Source organism: Rhododendron vialii, chromosome 9a (assembly GCF_030253575.1).
Source record: "Rhododendron vialii isolate Sample 1 chromosome 9a, ASM3025357v1".
NCBI lineage: Eukaryota > Viridiplantae > Streptophyta > Magnoliopsida > Ericales > Ericaceae > Rhododendron > Rhododendron vialii.
Window position 1 is genome coordinate 37,587,652 of NC_080565.1, and position 20,478 is coordinate 37,608,129.

A 20,478-nucleotide genomic window follows, 5' to 3' on the forward strand; every position below is an offset into this window, starting at 1 on the left:
GCATCATTCTATAACAATAGAATTGCATTGAAATAAGAAGATAGACATTGGACAGATGATGATCTTGTACTCATTCCCAATCCTATGATGTGAAGATCATGGAAAACTGGAATTTAGAAACACATTCAACAACCGCTACGGTATCATTTTTCAGGGCCACTCACATTTCTCAGCAAAGACCAATAACATCCAATAAAAACAAAATGGCACCCTCGAATGACCCAGCGGTCGGTTAAAAGTCCGCAACCTAAATTCTCGTTGAAAGGCGTTATAGAGGCACAAAAACTACAGTACACTTAATATACAACTCCTTTTGTTCTTCCATGCCATGTGATGACATGCTTTCACTGGAGCCTCTCCATTCTTAGCCTCTCAAGTTCCTTGACCATTTGCCAGTGTTCCAATGACAGACAAGTTTCACCAAAGCTCACAGACATCAAACGGCCCATCGTCAACCACCTGCAACAAGGCTGAACAGGTTAGAAGTACAGAGTGGGGGGTGGGGGGAGTCCTATATTGGTTTTGGTTTCTGCTACCTGTTTTTCTTTATGAAGACAAGTTTACTTGGTGTAATGGCATTCGAAACTTTCTTAGAATTTTACAAAGCAAAACCCAATTTTCTAACTTTCAAAGACTATGCATGAAAATAAATTTGTTCCCCAGTATTAATAATAAGTGCCAGAAAAAAGTTCTGAAAAAACTGAGTTTCAATACCACCACCAAATAAGGTGTATTTTGTAAAAGGCATTGTATGATGCAGCATTTAAGAAAAAAAGTTCTGAAACCTGCTAAAATCTTGGCTGCCTAAGGTGCGATTTGCTTGCCTAGCTGCAACCATATCATCTTCTACCACCTGCAACACATCATCCCATAATCAACAAGGTATTGTATGGTGCAGCATATAACAAAACTCGTGTGATCTACGGAGCTGGTCAAATCATAACCTTCTGCATTTGTGGCTCAATTGTATGTGGCAATGATCTTAGACTAGCCAAGTACCATCTCCAAGCTTTCAGTGCTTCTGAATCCAACATTTCAGTGGAACCCACAGAAGATGGGCGTAAAGGAAGGACTATATCAGCTGGAAATATATTAGACTTCCCCTCTGAAAGAACTAGCAATTGGACGTCTGTTGTCATCTCCATTTTATAGTACTTAAAATCATACTCCACCTGGCAAACACAAAAGCAGAAAGCATATATTAGTCCCAGCAGGTAGCTCCAAAGTCAATCATGTAGCCATTTCACAAAGAACAAAAACTGGATACTCTCATAAGGTATTGATCCTGTAGTGGATCAAACCACATAGACGGGAGACTGTTCGCCTGAAATTAACTAGATAATACTACTTCTTATAGAGCTTGTATCACAGGATTTAACTGCATCATGCAGATACATTAGTTCAGTGTCGAATTGGAAATTACTTTTTGCAATTCCATTAGGTTCTTTAACAATCTAGCGTTCTCAACCCCAACAGAGGTAAGAGTCCCTGCTTGTATGTGGGTCTCATCAATTGTAAGGTGTGAGCCCTCAGCTAGCTGCAGTACTCCGGACATCAATCTGGAGAATTAAGCATATGAAGATGTAAGAAAATGACAAATAATAAAACATTGTAGGCTGATAATGAATCCAAGATAATGTACATCCACATGTTGTTCAGCACACAGAATATATTGAGTACCTGTTTGTTTCGTAATCTTTTCTTGGGGCAAGTGTAGAAGTATTAAGATAGTCAACAGAAAGAGGAATAGAATGTGTGATGGGTAGAAGATTCTTGACTGCTAGGTTAAGACTATTGCCAAAAACGGATGTATTTTCCTTGTTAAAGCAAGTAAGATTTAGTGAAAGCTTCCCCACAGCTAGTGTGTCCACCCTTGCATGCACCTGCCATAAAGATACTAGCCATTTATTTCTGTAAAAGAAGGCCAAAGGCTAAGGAAATAAGGCTGCCAAAGGTTTTGATATACACATACATACATATACTTTTTTTTGCAATAAAAAACAGTAGGATGGAACTAGAAAAGGTAAGGATATTTGATTTCGCATAACACGTGACATAAACACTTAGGACACTAACAGTGAAGGAAGCATATACCTTGGACAAAAGATGTAGCAACATAAACTCAGCTGCCAACCCATCATTTCCAAGAATAGCTGTAAGATGACCCAGCAGAGTTTCCCTTAACTCTTTCACTTGATTTGGTTTTGGCTGTAGAAACAAAATTTATGACTTTAGTTGAACAATGTGGTGAAATAAGGCAAAAAAGCACACAAAAAAAGAGAGATAAGAATACTTGGTAGATTTACAAACATTTTTTTTTATGAAGAGAGTGGTTTAACTTCAACTACCTCCACCACGGGGGAAATGGAAAGAAAGTCATGAACTCCGAGCTTCCGATGTTCAAGACAATGGAGGCGTGGTACCTGCAAAGAGAACAGGTAACAAAGTACTTCATACAGCTCATGAAATAAATAAATAAATAAAAGCATTCTATATCAGCCCAAACGCAATGTTTTAGTATTGAATGGCAAATACATAAACAATTTAGTCCCAGTAGGACATGAATCTACGACTAAAATTCCCATTATGCAAATGATGAAGGTGCATGGGAGAAGATAAATATGCAAAGTATATGTAGAAGGATTCATACCAAAGATTCCAATCTTACAAACATTAGTAATCTTAAATGATAAATCATAGGCACATGAACCTGACGAGAGAAATTTCATTATCTTCTTGGCACGTGGTCCCTTACCACAATCCTTAACCAACGTTTATTATATTTTAGTTTAAATCACTAATGCATAGTTCAGCTAGTCTAGATACTATTTTTGTGAAGTGGTAATAGAGATCGGCCACAAAATGTAGATCTTAATGGTGGAAGTTTGAAGCCAACTTTAAGAGATAGAGATTGAAGACCTATTGGCTGGTTTAGATGAAATGCAACAACAATTCAATACTCAGTTTTAACTTAAAACCATTTCTTTTACAAGTTATGGTTTGACAAACATACAATTCTAAGACCAGGATCATCAGACATGAACAAAAGCAGGTTTAAAGTTGAGTGCTATTCTCCGGCGGGTACACAATCGGAAGCTACAGTCACATTTCTATGAGTTTATGTTGATCATTAAATCGATTAGCATAACCTTTCATGATCACATAAACAAACCGTGTAATGAACTCGCATATAGATTTCTGGTGGGTTCAACCAAATAGAAATTATGTTTGAGGTAACAAAGCAAAGAATATATCTGTGAACAGCCAAAACCTTGCTAGGAGGCAAATGAACCGATTCTTCTTCGCAAAATCTATTTTCTAATTCATCAGAATCTCCCTTGTCTGCTGCTGTAGCCTCAGGATCAAAAGTGAGGACTCCAATGAACTCAAAAATATCATTGAGCTTTAAGTCATCTTCGGCAGAGTCATATATCTGCATGGATGAATGGACATAGGAGGAGGAGGCAATGTTAGTAAAGCATGCTCAAGCCAAGCATGCTTCGTATGGATGGTATTTGTGCAACTTAACAAGGAATAGATCACATTCACCTTCACAAGACAAGGAAGTGAACTACTTTCAAAATCAGGCACCATACTCGTGCTAGAACAAGTTCCCTCAGCCATACACTCATGTGAATAAGAAGAAAGGGAAGGATGTCCACCTCGCTGGTAAAGAAAGAAAAACAAATAAAGTTACTGAAGGGCAAATTAGTTTTTAAGTGAACTTAAAACTGTAAGCTACTTGGACTTGTGAAGGAAACAGGGACAGAGAAGGACTCAGAGCAATAAAACTGCAAGTCTGCAACTATAATCATTTTCATGTACACCAATAATTGCAAAACCCGATAGCAGACGCTCAAAGAATTTAGCTAAATGACCAGATTATCTTCTTAAAACTCATTTTATTTGACCCATGCCTCGGTCGCTACTCCCGCTCAAATTTGATTTTCCATGCATGGTTTTTTTAAAAGTATATGGCAAGCTAACTAGGTGACGCCTTTTTCATCTGAGGTTATTAGCCATAAGGATAACAGGAGCTCATCCATTTGGAAAAAAGTTGGAACTTGCAAGGTACAGCCACATGAATTTCTTTGTTCTCATCCAGTTTGAAAAGTGGATTAGAACCTTCTGTAATCTTACTAAGCTACGCCAGAAAATAAAAACTAACTCGAGTTATAACCACAAAATCTTACATTTTTCTCCGGAACTGAAATAAAATAAGAATAAAATAGGTCATTCTTGTCAAGCCCAGAAAAGCAAATGTAGAAACTCAAATACAACAACTAAGGACACTACGAAATCATTTCTGCTTACCATCTTTTTTGCAGGCGGAGAACCCTGGAACGCATGATCCAACACCTGTCATTAGAAAAAAAAATGTCAAATATTTAACTTAAGAATATGGCATTAGACATGCAATCTAAACATGCTAGACTTCAGAGAAAAAAACATCAATAGCAAAAAATGAGGTTTGCACACAAGACACTCAATAAACCTACCTGAATTATTTACCCTCCAAAGATAACGACTTCACATGGATGCGATGCCATGTTTTTAAGACAGATTGTACTGAGGCTTCTTTGAAAATCGCCATAAAATAAATAAGGGGCAAAGGAAAGTACCTCCATATCCATGTGGTCGATGGTTTCGTCATCATCCCTTTGGCGCTTCTCCGTTTGTGGGGATGTCGAACTTGCACATCTATTTAGCAGAACTTCTGAAGAAGGTTCAGTCCACGAATTCAACCATGGGACCTGAATATAAGAGAAGTTAGCAAACCTAATGATCTGATCATGAAGATAATTTAAGGACACAGTATGAAAATATTTCCTATTCAACGGCAACAGAGAGTTCGGGAAACTTCAAAGTATAATAAACCAACTAACAGGGTAAACCCTGCAGAATTTTACTCATCAAGTCCTGGCATGCCCTAGCATTTACTATTGACACTTAAATATTGATACCCATACACTTGAAAAAAAAAAGGGAGTGCCTGTGCTAGATTCATAGACCAAAAAGGGCAAGCCCAGAAATTTGAAGCATACGAAAACTCACAGGAACACAATACAGCAGGCGGCGTTCCCAGACCCGCTTGTCACTTGACAAATCCATAGGAACCTGAGAAACATCCGTGAATTTGTTGGTTCTCCACCGTCCTCCATCCTTTGAATGACATGAGAGAAAATTTAGAGACTCGAAGTATATGGATGAATAGAAAGGGGTGATTCACTTGGATAAAAAGAGGATGTTCAAAAAAAAAAAACTTGGATAAAAATAGGTCAAATACCTTATAGGCACCAACATAGAATTCATTACCCAGCATGTCCTGTATCATTCCCCTGAACCGAACTAGAGAGTTGGGCGGAATTGTCCTGACACTTGCAGCATTAAGTATTGGCACCTACATTATTGCATATTTATTCAGCAAGAACCAACGCATCAACTCAGTTCAAAACGAGCAAAAACAGTTATAAACATTCTAGAGCACTACATAAGGAAGCAATCCGTCAGAAAAATAGTATCAACGAATCAGAAACTACTAATGCTCCAGAATCCAGATGCATCCAAGCTCCCAAGGTAATCACAGCAGTATGATTCTCCTAGTTTTGAAAAGGACGAGAATAAGAAATCAATTGTTGATGACCTATCCAAACCTGGTATCACATTCGCAAACTACTAACGAATCTCATACCCCACTTACCTCTGATAGTCTTACATTCCAGGATTAACCCAAGCAATACTTACACACACACAAAAATATCGAACTCTACAAAATTTCCTAGTAAAACTCCCGAACAAGATTCTTGAACAAGTTCAAACCTGGGTCGCATATCTCCGGTCCAACTCTCTCGCTCTACATCTTCATCCTCAAGAATTTAGTAGTTTGAAATATTTTTGAAAGGTGCTTTCATGATCTTGCTCCTGCTTTGCTCATGCTCATGCAGTCGTTATGTGATTTGGGTTCAACCAACAGATGGGATCAGTGGCGGAGCCATGCGTGGGCAAGTGGGGCCACTTGATCCCACTCGATTATCGAGTTCTCATTTTCGCTATAACTTTGAAATTAATTTCACAAATACAACTCCACAAAATTTATAATATTGTCCCAAACTTCTTCAAACTGCAAAATTTTATGTCTCATTACACTCAAAATCGTAACTTTTCTCCACACCTTTACAAAAAATTGCTTGTATTTATAGGACCCGTGTTTATATATTGGTAAAAACGTTTATACTATCATTTCAAAGTATATGCATCAATTTAGTGAAGTTAAAAGAATCTCTTCTGTAAGTCAAATTCATCTTTTATTGCAAATATTCAAGATTAACTATGTAAAACAAATATTTCTCCTTTTCTACTAAAATTTTTGACCCCATTGAATCCCAATCTTGACTCCGCCCCTGGATGGGATACAACCTAAAGGCAACAGATTAGCAGGTACTTGATTCCTAGCCTTCATCTTAACAGCTTCACTCAAGATCACAGCCATCCTCTTCAAAAAAAGACAAAAAGAAAAAAGAAAAACTCAAGATCACAGCTATCCATGCCAATATCCCAACATTATGTATATCAACATAAAACCCTAGGATTCTACAAAAACAGTATAATTCGTTTCATGCCAATCGAAATCTACAAGCACATGAGGCATAAAGTGGGAGAAAGTAGCTATCGGACCTGAGAGAGGCCGCCGTCGTTGAAAAGGAACTGGCGGAAGAGATCGGCGGCGCCCCAGTCTCTGCCGTCGAGAGTGGCCTCGCCGGAGTGGCCGGAGTCCACCGCCTTCTGGAATGTCAATCGCACGGCTCCGAGTGGGTTAGCCAGTAAATCGTACGGCATACCTACCATCGTTCTCTCGACTCGATTTCTCCGGCACTGTGCCTCGCTTCGCTGCGAGAAGAAGAGGAATGGTTATGCCGTTGGGATTTTCCCCGCGGAAATGGGCGAGTAGGGTTATATTAGGGTTTAGGTGTCCTTTCCCGCCAAGAGGGAGGGTGTTTTTCCCGCCAGATTAGGGCGGTGATACTCTAGATCCGGTTACACGATGACGACTAGATCTTATGTTTTGTTTGGAGTTTGGAAATGTGAAGGGAAAGGAAATTAAAAAAATAATAATAATAGTCTCTCCCTCATTTGATAGTATGTATAATTTGAAGAGGAGAAAGGGAAACCACAGTGAAAATTATTTCTTTTCCTCTTATTTTGTTCTTATGATTTCCTCTGCTTCCAATGAGTGAAATTTTGGATTCAAATCGGTCGCTACATGTAACCATGGTTTTTTGATGTGAGTGAATTCGAGAAAAGAGGCGTGAAATAGTTAGCTTCTAATTAGAAGGTATCTCTCTCCCCCGTACTCTTTTCTTAGTTATTTTTTGATGTACGAAGGTATCTAATACAGTAAAAATTATATTAGTTATGTAGTTATCCGAAGTAATGAAATTATTTTTTTTGTGAAAGCGATTTTATAAAAAGCCTCATCATGTTCCATAAACATTTTGTTCTCGAAAATCAATCTCATAAATCAGGCTCATCAGTAGTTTAAGCAATTTAGATGGTTTGAAGAAATAGAATGTTGACAACATAACTCATCTCAGGTCAATTTAGCAATGAACGGTTCAAATTTGTATATGCTCATATTCGATTCGAGCCATCCGTGCCGAGATGAACGGCCAGATCGGCCGCTTGGCAGGAAGCTTCTGAGAGGAGCATCCTAGGTCCAGATTGAGTCAAAGGTGGATATGCCCTCCCAAAACTAATGTATTCAGTGATCTCAAAACACCAATTCCATTGGCATGGTGCTCCACCCATAAGAATGTTCATCATAGAACGGGTGGAAATGGCTCAACTTATCTATCTGATAAGAATCTCATTCGCACCTGCTTGAGTTACAGCAGTGGGTTGAAGTAACTTGATTTAACTCGCGTAAGCAAACCATTTGGTATTGAGATTGCGACGTAAAAAATGATTACTGTCATCAATTCCAAACGACCACAGGTCCACAACATCGTGTATTAATTCAAAACAGAAAATCTGTGATCTCTTTGTAGAAATCTGGAGTCATACAAGCTGCAATGTTCTTCAGTCGAGCGAGCTCTCCTCTTTCATCTGGAGAAGAGTCTGGTAAAGAAGTTGCCGGAATCAGGCTTTTCCAAACAAGCCACATGAGCATACCTGCCCATCTTGTCCACTTGCCTTGGTTCACCCCTGGTATCTTTCTTGCAAATTTTGCATGTTTTGTCCACCCAACCTTCTTCAACATATTGTCCATCCACTGATTAGACGAGAAAGAAGGAAACCGATTGATGATTAGGCGGGAGCAAAAGGTTGTCAATGGAACACTTTAATTTGTGAATTGTCAACAAACAACAATAAAGAGTACTTGCGTAATCCTCAATCGATGGAGTAATAAAAAGATGTTTTCAACTTGTGAATTGTAATCGTGTTTTAAAAAAAACCATGCTACAATTACAGCTCTCGTAGACCATTTCACAATTCTCAAAAAGAGAAAACGAGTTTTCGATCACGGATTTGTAGAGCGATAAAACCAAGTGATAAGTTTGGGCCGTTTGGCATAATTAGTTTCATTTGTTCCGTAAATTTCTCCAGAAATGAAATGATCCAAACACAACCCTTAATGGAGGTACTGCAAGATTCTACTTCCTACTACTAAATTTCCTAGTAATTCATGGAAAGAAAACAAAAGGTAATGGAAATTCCTAGGACAAATGACCAGCAAAGTGAGTCGCAGCAACCTTGTATTTTGGGTTTAGATTTCAACAAGGTAAAACTAAAATTCTCAACTTCAGTAGCTGGAAAATCTCTAGAACTTTTCTGGTCCACTGACCACTCCTCTTATCCATTCTACCCCACGAAAATGAATGGGAAACTGGGTAACGAAATGTAACGTTCGGATCCTCTCCGGTCCAAGTTTTGGACAAGACGGGATAATCCAAATCTGGACCATACATTGGTATAATTAATAGTTTGGATTTGTCGCTAACCGTTAAGAGACGCTGAGCAAATCCGAACCATTCCAGATTTGCACCGTCTCATCCAGTTAAAATTAAGGGACCGGAGAGGATCCGATTCTTATAATAAATCTGCTCAAGTGAATATGAATTTACCTTCAATATAAGATTTAAAGAAATCCTTGTATGTCCCACCAATCTTCCTCCTAAGAGCTCCATACTGCAAATTGAGAGTACCCAGTTTAGAAATTTGAATCAAATATGCAGAAAGGAGAATACTGGCGCCCATGTTTACAAATCCATGTGTAATGGGTATTTTTACCTGTTCCTTGCTCATTTTCTCTCCAGACTTGGTGGCTTCTCTAGCCTCCTCTAGAAGCTGGGCATCCTCCTCTGACCTTGCTTGGGCAAAATCAAGGGCATCTGTCACCATCCCAAACAAGGATTGCTTATCCTTCTTGGGTTCTTCTTCTTCATTCTCCAATTTGGCTGAAACCCTTCTGAATTTGGGTCTTCTTTGAATTGCACCATGTTTGGTCAGGTTCTGGTTTACTCCTAATTGGGTTATTCCAGAATTAGGAAAGAACCCATTTTGTGAGGGTGACAAAGGGAGAGCCCTAAGCCCCATTCTTGTTTTCTTGTTATATGTTGTGTATTACTCTAACAAGATTCTCAGGATCTACTGCACATTTTGAAATAGAGAGAGAGAAAGGAAGAGATTGCATGATTTTTATTTTTTATTTTTTTTGATCCGCGAGATTGCATGATTTTGCCACTCAGAAAAGCTGGTGGTTTGTAGGAGAAGACGTGGTCAGTTGCTTGACTATTGAAATCGAGAGGAGCATTTGACCATACGCTGTTTTTAAGCCTTGGGAGCGATTTTTTTTTTTTTTAACCGCTTGGGAGCGATTTTGATATCCAGTTTTGTGTGGGTAGAGTTGAACTAACCATTCTGTGGAGAAAAATAGCGTTCTGATATATATAGTAGTACTAGTGTTTGTCCGTGCCTACGGCACTACTCATCCCAATTGGAATTGAAATACCTTTTGAATTTTGATAATGACTCAAAACATTATTTCAATTTTTAGGTAGCTACAAATTGCTGGAATTAACCTCTTTTTTTTGAACGGCAAAGATTTTTTTTTTATTGATATGAAATAAGTGAATACACAAATAGTGTAGTGAAGAAATTAGCAATTCACAAAATTATGCAGAACGTCGTTCAAAAAGGGAAAAAAAAAAACCCACAAAGTCACTACAGCTCTACAAAACAGAAAAGAGTATTTAACAAACACATGGTAGGCAATAGAAAATACCTCTCCAGATTTTGGAAGAAGTGTATACAAAATAGAAGAGAGCATTTTAACAAAACACATGATGGGCAACAAAAAATACCTCTCCCGATTTGATTTCTCTTGAGGGGTTTGGCTGTCGAGGAGGAGTGGACAGTGGACGATCCCAGTGCTCGACAGTCCAAGGGGGGAACCCCTTCCTCGAAGACAATCAACAAGTAAGAGAGGAAAGGTCTCGTAGAAAGGAAGTAAGGAGAATTGCTTTCCCCCCTTCTTTTGTATCAGAGAGAGAGAGAGAGAGGGAGAGAGCGAGAGCTGTGAAATCTGAATTTCGATTCTTTTTTCCTCTTAGATAACAAATGGCATTTATGTAAATGATGAGCAAATGTGGATACTTGTATAAAATGTGAAAAAATGCATCTCAATCCTTAGATCAAACAAATCTAAGCCGTTGCAACAATTTGTCCCAATACTCTTCTGTTTTATAATAGAGATTTAATTTTTTGCACGAGGGGAAGGAGTGATTATTCAGTTCTCCTACCGCCGTGATGTGGTGTTCCTAAGGCCTTTGTCACCGTACATTGGTGTGGAGATCATTTGGTGGTGAAGCACATACAAATGTGTAATGGAGAAGACTATCGGAATCCGATAATAAAAAAGAAAAAAGAGAAGGCTACCGAAACACCACACGAGCAAGTAATAATTTTCCAAGGGAAGGCAACATATTAGCCCTTCCTGCACCGAAATACCTTCGCTTTTGAACTTGTGGGAAGTGAGGGAAAGGAAAGAAAAATAACGAAGAAGGGTAATGTGAGGAAATTGTACTACTATTCTAATATTCATTTTTTTTTTTTTTGATCTGCTGTTTCTAATATTCTATTTGGTCTTTTTCTCTTCTTTTTTCTCTCAAACCAAACAAGAGCGAGTAAAATTTGTGAACTTTAGGCTCCGTTTGTTTCGATGTAAAATGTTTTACAAGTAAAATATTTTCCATGTAAAATATTTTTTCAAAAAATAAACTTCAAACTTTTATTTTTCGGTGTTTGGTTGGCACTTGAAAAATATTTTCAGAAATCGACAAAATAGTGTAAAGAGAGGGGGCTTAAAGGATGAAGAGATATGAAAATATTGAAAATGAACGTGAATCAGGACTGACGATTAAGGAAATTGAGCAGGAGAATCGCAGTAGAAGGCAACGGGTTCATTTCGGAAAATAACTTATGGAAGATTTAAGGGTAAGTCATTTTCATCCAATTAATGGAAAATGTTTTACATGTAAAATATTTTTCTTATTTTTTACACAACCAAACACCGGAAAAATAGATAAAATTTACGCCCAAACAAACGAAGCCTTACTTTCTTGTTTTCCTTTCACCGGACTAAACAAACAATCTTAGCTGATTGTTGTTTCTCTTGGAGGGTGACCTGATTTGACGCCCAACGCTTAGCTTTTACTCAATAGTTTCCAAACTGCATTGCAATTTAAAAAGCAAAGAACAAAAAAATACTCCAAATTTTGCCTAGGGCGACGACAATGCAGCGACTCAACTCTTCGGATCCAAACTCAGAGATTGTGCAAAATCAAAGACAGAAACATTTATGGAAGAGGAAATAAGCGAGGAACCAATTAATACTGTTGAGATAATTGTAGCCGCACTTTGCCAACATGCTATAACAGAGGTACTACATCACCTGCTGCTATATTTTAGGTTCTGAGACACCAGATGGGAGCCATAAGAACAAGAGCAGGATTTCTATGCGGTAGTCGATATTATGTTAGTTTGGTATATTTATGTTTCCGACTCTACGAATCATCTAAAGAGACGAACCGCGACAAAACTACCATATCTATTAAACAAGAAAAACATGAACTATACATACCACAAATGGCATGTGGGAACCCACTTGAGATTGGAGATTCTTCCTCAATATAAAATGAAAACAGAACTCCAAGTAACATTTTGCAAACTATACAATATAAACCATTCCAACCTCAAGAAGTGACACCGGAGGCACCTTGAGTGCCACATCTGCCCCCCGGCAATTCCTCCGTAGGAAATTGTACCCGTAATTGATTGCCAGTCTCTTCAGAATCGACGATCCTTGTTTTGCCTTAACATGCGAGTGCCCGAGTATAAATGCAGTCCCAGCTTGTTGTGCCTCAAACAACTCTTGCAACTCCTCTTGCAACAGTGCATCAGCTGCAAATGTTGCACTAAACTCGGACTCAGAATCAGAATTGGACTCATCAATCGCAAACCTCACTCTTTTGTCCACGACACCAACATTCTCCATCTCAATAACATCGGACACACTATTCACAGTTGGAAAACTAACGGACACGCTTTCAGGTCGCACACTTTCCTCTAGATCAAAATCTGACGCCAGCATCCCAATGACCGCCAATCTACCCTCGCTGGATCGGGACCCTCCATCCTCGTTAACAGAATCGAAATTCACAGGACTCTGAGACCAGTTGTAACGGATAAAATTCGCCAGCTTGTCAACAAGTTCAGATTCAAAGGAATCAACATCCTGATGAACGTCACGGTATCCGTAACGGACGATACACCTGTATGACCGGTGGGCCGGGGGCCCTACGCGGCCCACAAGGTACCGTTCAGCCGGAGGAACATAAGGGACTGGAACTGATTTTATACATACGAATACAAGGGTACGGTGGAAGGCAGGTAGATTGGTGACAAAGCGGGAGAAATTGGCAGGAATTCCAGAGGTGAGATTGGTGAACACAATGCCAATACCGGGTACCCGTGAAATGCCTAAGCTGGGACCCAGGGCTAATAGCCATTCTAATGAGACCTTGTTGTGGAGGTCATATTCGTATTTTTTGATGGTGGCATAGTGCCAAACAAACATGATGGTGACAAGAAAGAGTGCTAGGAGGATGGGGAGCCAAGCACCCTCGCGGAATTTAATGAGCGAAGCTGAGAAGTAGAGTAATTCGATTGAGCCGAAGAAGAGGAGGAAGGAAAGAGCTAATATAGGCGGTTTGTGCCAACATAGGATGATGACCAAGGACGTGAGGCATGTTGTTACGAGCATCACTGCCATAACTGCAAGTCCTGAAATAAATAACATTATGACTCTATTAGTTGAAGCATAAAGGTCCCTGAAGTTGTAACAAGCTAAAGAAGAGCAATATAGATTTCCAATAGAATGCAAGTTGGCCGGTCTTCGTTACATGGTAAATTACTAAGTCCTTCATTCCAATGGACCAAATACTCTATAGAATGTCAGGGACTCAGGAAACAATTGTAACGTTAGATTTTGTAGCCAATTCTGAAGATCTAAGAATGAACAGATCATTGTTTTAGCATGTTTACAGTACAAGTCAACAATTCTATTTGGAGGAAAATGAAGGCCTATTGGTAGTCTTTCTTCCTTTCTTTTCCTTAATTTTCATTGTGTATGAGTGTGTCACATGCGAGCCGGTGAGTGCATGCATCTGGCATGTGTTTTGCTGATTTATTGAAGGCTAGAAGGCTTGAAGTTTAAACAGACTGCAAAGTGATCCAGCTGAGAACAGATTTAAAGCATAAACTACCTGATGCATTTCCCATGTGTTTAATATCTCTGAATCCAATGGTCACAGCAATGCAGAGGATCATCAGCAACCAGTTGATTTCAGGGATGTAGATTTGACCGTGAATCTTATTAGAGGTGTGAACAACTTTGACTCTTGGAAAACAACCAAGTGATTGACTCTGGTTGATGATGGAAAATGTTCCACTTATGATCGCTTGGCTTCCCACAACAGAAGCAAGGATTGCTATTATGAGCACTGGCCACCTCACAATCTCTGAAAGCAAAAGAGTAAAAGAGTATGCAACTCTTACATAACTTCAACAGAAGGCAACTATTACACAGGTCTCGTACAATCAATTGTCACTTTCAACCATGATATTGCAAGTTATTTCTAGCCGAAAAGACTTGGATATGACTAAGGTGATCTCTTCGATCCATTTGAGGTGAGCGGAGCTTGCTAAGAGCATATCCAAGACTTAATAGGTATTTCCCCTAATCACAGTACACACAAATTTACAACGTTTAGGTTGCCTAGCCGCTTTTTCGTTGAAGTACTCTATCTGTTTAAATAATCCATCCAATGAAACGTAATGTAGTTGATAACGTGGCTAATGATGCAGGCATTTGGCATTCCTCCTTTGGCTGGCTCTTGGCCAGTGAAAAGGGCAAGTGGCCTTTTGCCAAAACAAATAGAGAGCGCGATCGAGTTGCGAAAACAGCTCATGGCTCCCTATTTTCCTAGTAGGCCTTTTTGAAAACTCAGGTTGGAGCACTAACTATTAGGAAAGAAACCAAATTATAGACAATGCCGAAAGGGATACCTGGGACAGAGACATAAAAACTGATCTGGGAACTGGCGTCGTGATGCATTGACAAGTAGGCAGCTTGACCCATATATGCCAAAATAAGTGCTGGATACACCAAAAAAGTGAAAGCAATCTGCAATTGAATATAGACTATTATAGTAAGAGCTACTAATATAGAGTTGTAGAAAAGATTGGGCCAGCGCATGATTTCAATCAGATAACCCAAACATTCTGGCTAGAAGTACCTGAATTGCATCATATGAGAAGTGGCCAAGATCAGCAAACATTACCTCCGAACCTGCAATTACAGTCATAAAATGTGTTGGCTCATTTTTTGTCAAGCTACTTTGTTTCACCAATAGCGTGGGTTTATCATACAAGATTATACATGTTTATCATACAAAAGACACTGAAACACGAACAATGTTCGCCACTGCTAAATGTAGGAAAAACTAATAGATATAATTATATGTTCTTGTTTGTCCATCCAAATGAGTCCCCTATTACGACCAGTCTGTCTGACAATGGGACAGACCACCTCAAACATTCATTGTACCTGAATACTAACAACATGGAAAGCATGAGAGTTTGCCTGGTACATTTGTTTCCCAATCTTACCTGTTATGCACAACAAAATTCCACCCAATGACATCCATCCACTTTTTCTTGTCTTTTTCAAGAACTTGAACATGTAGTAGGGCGAAAGGGCTTTATAAACTTGTTGGTTCCAAGAAAATATGTTGTACAAGCCAAGGGAACTGATGCATAGTAGCCAAGTCAACACCACTGGTGCGAAAAGGAAGCCAATCCGGTGGGTGCCATAATGTTGCAACGCAAATAGACATACTAAAATGAAGCAGGTAATTGGAATCACTGCATCTGCAAATGGAGGGGTGGATATAGATGTAAGGAGCATAAAGGGTGAAGTGAAGCCAAATACAGGCCAGAATACATGCAAGTTTGTTAGAAGCAAATGTATGCACTTTAGGATCATTGAAGCTTTCTCTTAGAAAAATGCAAAAGAAACTCAAAACATGAACTTACTCAGAGAAGTTAAATCTCATGTGTTGCTCGAAGAGAAAAATACCTTGTTAGGTCAATCATACAGGAAATCCAGTCAATGTGTTCCTACTGTTGTATAGGGGACTTTACTATGGAGTGACATATGCTTCTTACAAAAACGTTTAGGAAAGGACATGTGAATAGGCAGCAAGACTCTACTCTACTAAAAAATAACATCGGAGATGAATTCAGCCAACTAGAGCAAGTCAACCAAATAAGTTACTTGTTTCACGCGAACTGGGGATTTAGGACTACAGCAGGAAATTAAGTTGAATGGATTAATTTTCCCTGGATAGAATCCTTGTTCAAGATTAAACTTAGGTGCATGAATTTAGTCATTATTAGAGAGATAGTTAATAATAGAATGATTTATTTCTACTCGAGGGAACTGCCTTAAGGTACTCTAATTTCTCCTAACAATTTCTATTATCAAGAACTTCCAACCTCAGCGGTACTGCATAATTTCATGACTGGTATATGTGGGTGGACCTCCAGTGGAAGTTATTAATCATCTATTGCCAATCTAAACCGTTATCAACGAGGTGAAAATACAGGACAGATTCATTTTACTCCCATGCCACTTGTAACAAGTCAGAAGACATATTAGTTGAGGACGCAGAATAAATAGTGCTCCCACATGAAAGAAGTGAAAGGGATAAGGCTGGAGAGGACTGGACAGGCCACAACAAGGTCTACTTGAATGGTCCCCCCGCACTCAGGGCCAAATAGCCTTTCTGCACTAAATGGGTCAAAATAAGCAAGTGGATCCTGTTCTCCTTATCTCACATCAAAGTATCTAACTGTTCAAAAGCATGCCACACTTTCACTCCTCCAAATTAGATGCATATGACTTTCCTAAAATTGAAAGACATCAGTTTCATCAGAAATTCATTTATAAATGACCAGTTACAAAAGTAAAATCTTTGTAAGAACTAGGAAACAAATTTTCAATCTCCAACGCTAGCCCAGTTTCAGGAGGGTGCCAAATAAAACCTTAACATAAAACCAAGAAATCCAAAGTAGATATGAAAGATAAGAAACAGAGACTATTATTAACTGAAAATAGCTAAGACAATAATTATTTCTCAAATCTTGAATCCTTTACATAATTCTATGAGGCAGTTCATGGACTTTGATTGTCATTTTAACTAACTAACAGGCATTAGCATTTGATTGTCATTAGCTTCCAATGGACAGGAAGATTGGGGAAAACATTAAGTTATCAACAAATGCTTTTGGCGGATGCTAGATATCTTACATTGGTGATGCTCCTTAGACATGGACAACTCAAGGCCAGAAACCGCAGAGAAAACTGAAAAAGGAGTGGGAAGTCAGAAAACTAGGGGAAGACCTGGAAGCAAATTAGAAATTCAATAAGAGAGAAGAAAAGCACCTGAAATTGCTGGAGTGAGCACTCCATCTCCAATTACCATACAAGTGCCAACAAGAACCAAGATCAGCAAAGCAGTATGCAATGATTTGTGTTCCTCAAGAAACAATTTAGCCCTAGAGCTGCTCTTTTTCTCCGGCCGGTGCTCCATTTTATATGTAGACAATGCTTCGTCAGCAACTTGTCGGTTAGGCAGAAGGCTTACTTTAGCATGCCTGCATATTAGCGAATAAAGGGCAAAAGTACCACCTGCAAAAATAGCACCAAAAAAGAAAACTCAGTTTCATTTTACACAAATTGTTTGGATGTTCGAAAGATTCAGTAATACTTGTAGTACTCACCCTCGCCATTGTCATCAGCACGAAGGACGATAAACACGTACTTGAACAAAGGAACTAGAGTTAGAGTCCAGAAAACAAACGAGAGAGTGCCAAAAATCTCTTCATTAGTTTCAGAGTGATGAATGTCTTCTGCAAATGTGCTCTTGAATACGTAAAGAGGGGAAATGCTTAGGTCCCCATATACTACACCAAGACTTTGAAAAGCCAAGAGCAAAATATTCTTCCAAGATTCCTTCTGAAATGCAATTCAACAAGCAGTTTATCAGAGCTGCTTCAGCCAAGAAAGCATAGTAGAATTCCCAAGATGTGAATGTTCACTGTGCAATATTGAGAACTAAAATCTGATGTGGAATCATAATCATGCCAAATCGCAAGAAACTCATAAATGGGTACATTTGGTAGGCTCATAACTATTTGAAAATCCAAATTTCTTAGCTTGTGGACGAACCTTGGAAGCGCTCCAACACTTTGAGTAGTTAGGATCCATGCTTCTTAGGCTCCAATCTGCACACTGTTATCTTGTTGGTGGAGAAAAGCTAGATGCAGATCCTCACTGCATTAATGGAAGACGTTGATGTAGATACTGAGATACCAAAATTATAAAGAGACATGGAGGAATATATCTTGAAAAAAACACATAAGAGAGCGACCCATATCTACTTTACAACATCATTTAAAAGGAGATAAAGCAACACAGTTTCACACGCATTTCAACAAAACCCACTTGACATCCATACCTTCTTCATTCTCATTAACCTTCTAGCAGTCTGATTTTTGGGAAGAAATTCAAGAAAGCGATGAACCTCAAAAGAAGAATTATTCAGATGAAAATTCTCTAATGCCCAAGAATGTGGTTTATCTTCTGTTTTTCTGTGTTTTCTTTGGGTGTCTACTCTAGTGTAAGGAGGATGAAAAAGACTGAGAACTTAAATTAAGCAAGAATAGGCGGTGGGAATATAGATCAGCAGAGGTAACTTATCAAACATGAAGACCAAAGGGCCTAATTATCAGGAGAATGTCACTTTAGCAGATGCCATTTTCACGGGAGAAACGGAAAGCATAAAAGAACAGGAGAATGTTGAAAAACAAATCTCAATAAAAGCCACACCACAATCACATGACCCAACGCCAGTAAAGTAATCAAATCAATCACAACAAAGACGAGCCCTACGGAAAAATGGCGTGTTTGTGAGGACCATAACCCACCCGGCCCACCCACCCAACCTCTCTCTCTCTCTCTCACACACACACACACACTCAAGTGTGTCTTCACCTATTTGGATATACATATAAAGTTCTATATTATATTTACTTCCTTAAATAAATAAACGAGAAAAATGACTAGATTCCCACCAGACACAGAAAAATAGTAAAATACTAAAGCAAAACCTTTGTGGAGTAGCTAGAAAGCCAATGCGCAAAGCAAAGGGCAAGTGTTCTTTGTGTTTCCAACTTCCCTGTGGATAATAAAGAAATGGGTGACATGGGTCAAAGCTCCAAGAGCAAAATCTGAATTCAATCTCTGCTTCCTGCAGCACACATCTGTGGAAAATTAATCCAAGACATCTAGAAACAATAGTAAAATAGTACTTAATAAAGCTACACCCAGTGTAAGACTTGAATCTCAAGAATAGACCAATTGTCGTGTCACTTTCTCCAAAGCATCAAAGATTGCTGACTTTAGGACCTTGGGCCTGGTATTTTCAGTCTGCTACTTGAAAATAACTTGAGACAAAGCACTGATATTGAGTGAAAAGAAGAAGAAGCTATACACCAAACACCAAGGGGTTGGTTGGAAGGGAAATTGCTAGCAGGTAAAGAATTTATTTCATAAGCTACCTGATTTTACTCTCACCACCAAACCAAATATCTTTGGTATTACTTAAGGTTTAACCGGTAGTTATCTTCGTCTTCAAATTTCAGTATTATTCTATCTGTGCATAAGGTGGTTTAGACATCCGAATGTATACGGAAATGAATTTATACATGCATCAAAACCTCTGTAACAAACTGTAAGCAGTTTGACAACATGTATTGGGAGAAAGAGAGAGGTGGGGGATCCAAAAGGACAAGTATCTGGCATATAAACATAGCCACGTGATCAGAACATGGCCATTTCCTCTCTGTTAAAAGCTTAAAATGGTACAACACTACCCACCAAATTCCACACCTTACCCTAACCCACCACAATCTGTGTGATCACGCCAAATCCCTTGCCCATCTGCCGTTATATCTAACCGACTCCATTGGCACTTTTCTCCTTCTTTGTCCTGTTTCAGTTACATGATTGATGCTCACTGCTTCCTTTTTTGGTTCACCTATTTAAGGGTGTTTCGGGTCAGTTTACGAGCACCTCAATTAATCTCCTTTTCGGTCGGTCAAACCAAGAAATTACTTTCTTCTTGCATCCTAACCCCAATAATCGAACCTTAATCAATTATGTGAGGAGCAAATTCACCAACCAATCAGGCTAACCCTACGTGCTTATGCTCACTGTTTCCTTGCTTTTCAATTCCAAACATAGTTCGAACAACTAATTTCATGATTTGTACAGACAGCCAAACAACCTCAAAAGACAAAATTCAATGACTGGATCTGGAACTTGGGTTTACGGGTAGTTGATTGGACAGAGCCGATCCTGAGCTAAAGCTTGAGTTGCGGCTGATTTAGGCCGCCGACTATGGTAGCCTTAATAGCACTCCAACAAACAAAAAGGACTCATCCATAAAGCCGGCCCAGCGCTTCGACTTAATCGATACGTACAGGAAAGCCTTATCATCCATAAATGCAGTTGCTAAAGTTGGTTACAGAAAAACCAATAAATCAAAAACATGAACGAAGAGCAGTCATTCACCCCTCTTGGACCACTCGGGAATCTGGGTTCATCTGAATACATAGATATAGAACTTCAAAAGGAAAATGAATAAAAAGTATATGAATTCCCTTGCGGTAGTGAGTTTGTATACATACATGTTTACGCACATTTGTTTTCCGCCATTGAAGCAGAGCTTTGAAGATCAACGACGACTGGAATTGAACGGAAATTGGGGTCCATGGCGATTATTCTCTTCTGAG

At 39.0% G+C, this 20,478-nt stretch overlaps 3 protein-coding genes across 19 annotated transcripts; all 3 read right to left on the reverse strand.

The window, feature by feature from the left end:
* Positions 1–9: 9 nt before the first annotated feature.
* On the reverse strand, positions 10–7,401 carry LOC131300930 (mini-chromosome maintenance complex-binding protein). The gene is made up of 14 exons (XM_058326988.1): positions 6,676–7,401; positions 5,288–5,401; positions 5,056–5,163; positions 4,623–4,754; positions 4,315–4,359; positions 3,550–3,666; positions 3,272–3,433; positions 2,349–2,423; positions 2,095–2,208; positions 1,681–1,883; positions 1,424–1,559; positions 945–1,172; positions 786–853; positions 10–459 (listed from the first exon to the last, which is right to left on the reverse strand). Exons 1-14 carry the CDS (start codon positions 6,844–6,846, stop codon positions 345–347), a joined length of 1,788 nt encoding a protein of 595 aa, XP_058182971.1. The 5' UTR covers positions 6,847–7,401; the 3' UTR covers positions 10–344.
* A 552-nt stretch (positions 7,402–7,953) lies between these two features.
* Positions 7,954–9,795, reverse strand: LOC131300945 (uncharacterized). The gene is made up of 3 exons (XM_058327012.1): positions 9,289–9,795; positions 9,123–9,186; positions 7,954–8,269 (listed from the first exon to the last, which is right to left on the reverse strand). Exons 1-3 carry the CDS (start codon positions 9,592–9,594, stop codon positions 8,100–8,102), a joined length of 540 nt encoding a protein of 179 aa, XP_058182995.1. The 5' UTR covers positions 9,595–9,795; the 3' UTR covers positions 7,954–8,099.
* A 2,294-nt stretch (positions 9,796–12,089) lies between these two features.
* Positions 12,090–20,478, reverse strand: LOC131300927 (potassium transporter 2). 17 transcript variants are annotated; one of them, XM_058326970.1, is made up of 11 exons: positions 19,243–19,354; positions 18,793–18,932; positions 17,852–17,956; positions 17,404–17,638; positions 17,066–17,311; positions 16,931–16,984; positions 15,229–15,489; positions 14,856–14,908; positions 14,626–14,743; positions 13,824–14,078; positions 12,090–13,341 (listed from the first exon to the last, which is right to left on the reverse strand). In XM_058326970.1, exons 3-11 carry the CDS (start codon positions 17,888–17,890, stop codon positions 12,227–12,229), a joined length of 2,376 nt encoding a protein of 791 aa, XP_058182953.1. In that variant the 5' UTR covers positions 17,891–17,956; positions 18,793–18,932; positions 19,243–19,354; the 3' UTR covers positions 12,090–12,226. The 17 variants fall into 17 exon arrangements, with proteins under 17 accessions (XP_058182953.1, XP_058182956.1, XP_058182954.1 ...); XM_058326973.1 differs by having other exon boundaries at positions 18,793–19,142; positions 19,243–19,260; XM_058326971.1 differs by lacking the exon at positions 19,243–19,354 and adding an exon at positions 18,994–19,221 and having other exon boundaries at positions 18,793–18,860.

Coding starts and splice junctions, on each gene's coding strand:
- LOC131300930 (XM_058326988.1), bottom strand. CDS start 6,846: ATGGTAGGTATGCCGTACGATTTACTGGCTAACCCACTCGGAGCCGTG. Junction 5,164..5,287: donor TCTATGTTGGTGCCTATAAG/GTATTTGACCTA, acceptor TGTCATTCAAAG/GATGGAGGACGGTGGAGAAC. Junction 1,173..1,423: donor ACCTAATGGAATTGCAAAAA/GTAATTTCCAAT, acceptor TGTGTTTGCCAG/GTGGAGTATGATTTTAAGTA.
- LOC131300945 (XM_058327012.1), bottom strand. CDS start 9,594: ATGGGGCTTAGGGCTCTCCCTTTGTCACCCTCACAAAATGGGTTCTTT. Junction 9,187..9,288: donor AGAAAATGAGCAAGGAACAG/GTAAAAATACCC, acceptor CTCAATTTGCAG/TATGGAGCTCTTAGGAGGAA. Junction 8,270..9,122: donor CTTTAAATCTTATATTGAAG/GTAAATTCATAT, acceptor TCGTCTAATCAG/TGGATGGACAATATGTTGAA.
- LOC131300927 (XM_058326982.1), bottom strand. CDS start 17,890: ATGGATCCTAACTACTCAAAGTGTTGGAGCGCTTCCAAG. Junction 15,490..16,930: donor GTCTAAGGAGCATCACCAAT/GTAAGATATCTA, acceptor CTCCATTTGCAG/ATGCAGTGATTCCAATTACC. Junction 14,909..15,228: donor AATTTTGTTGTGCATAACAG/GTAAGATTGGGA, acceptor CTGTAATTGCAG/GTTCGGAGGTAATGTTTGCT.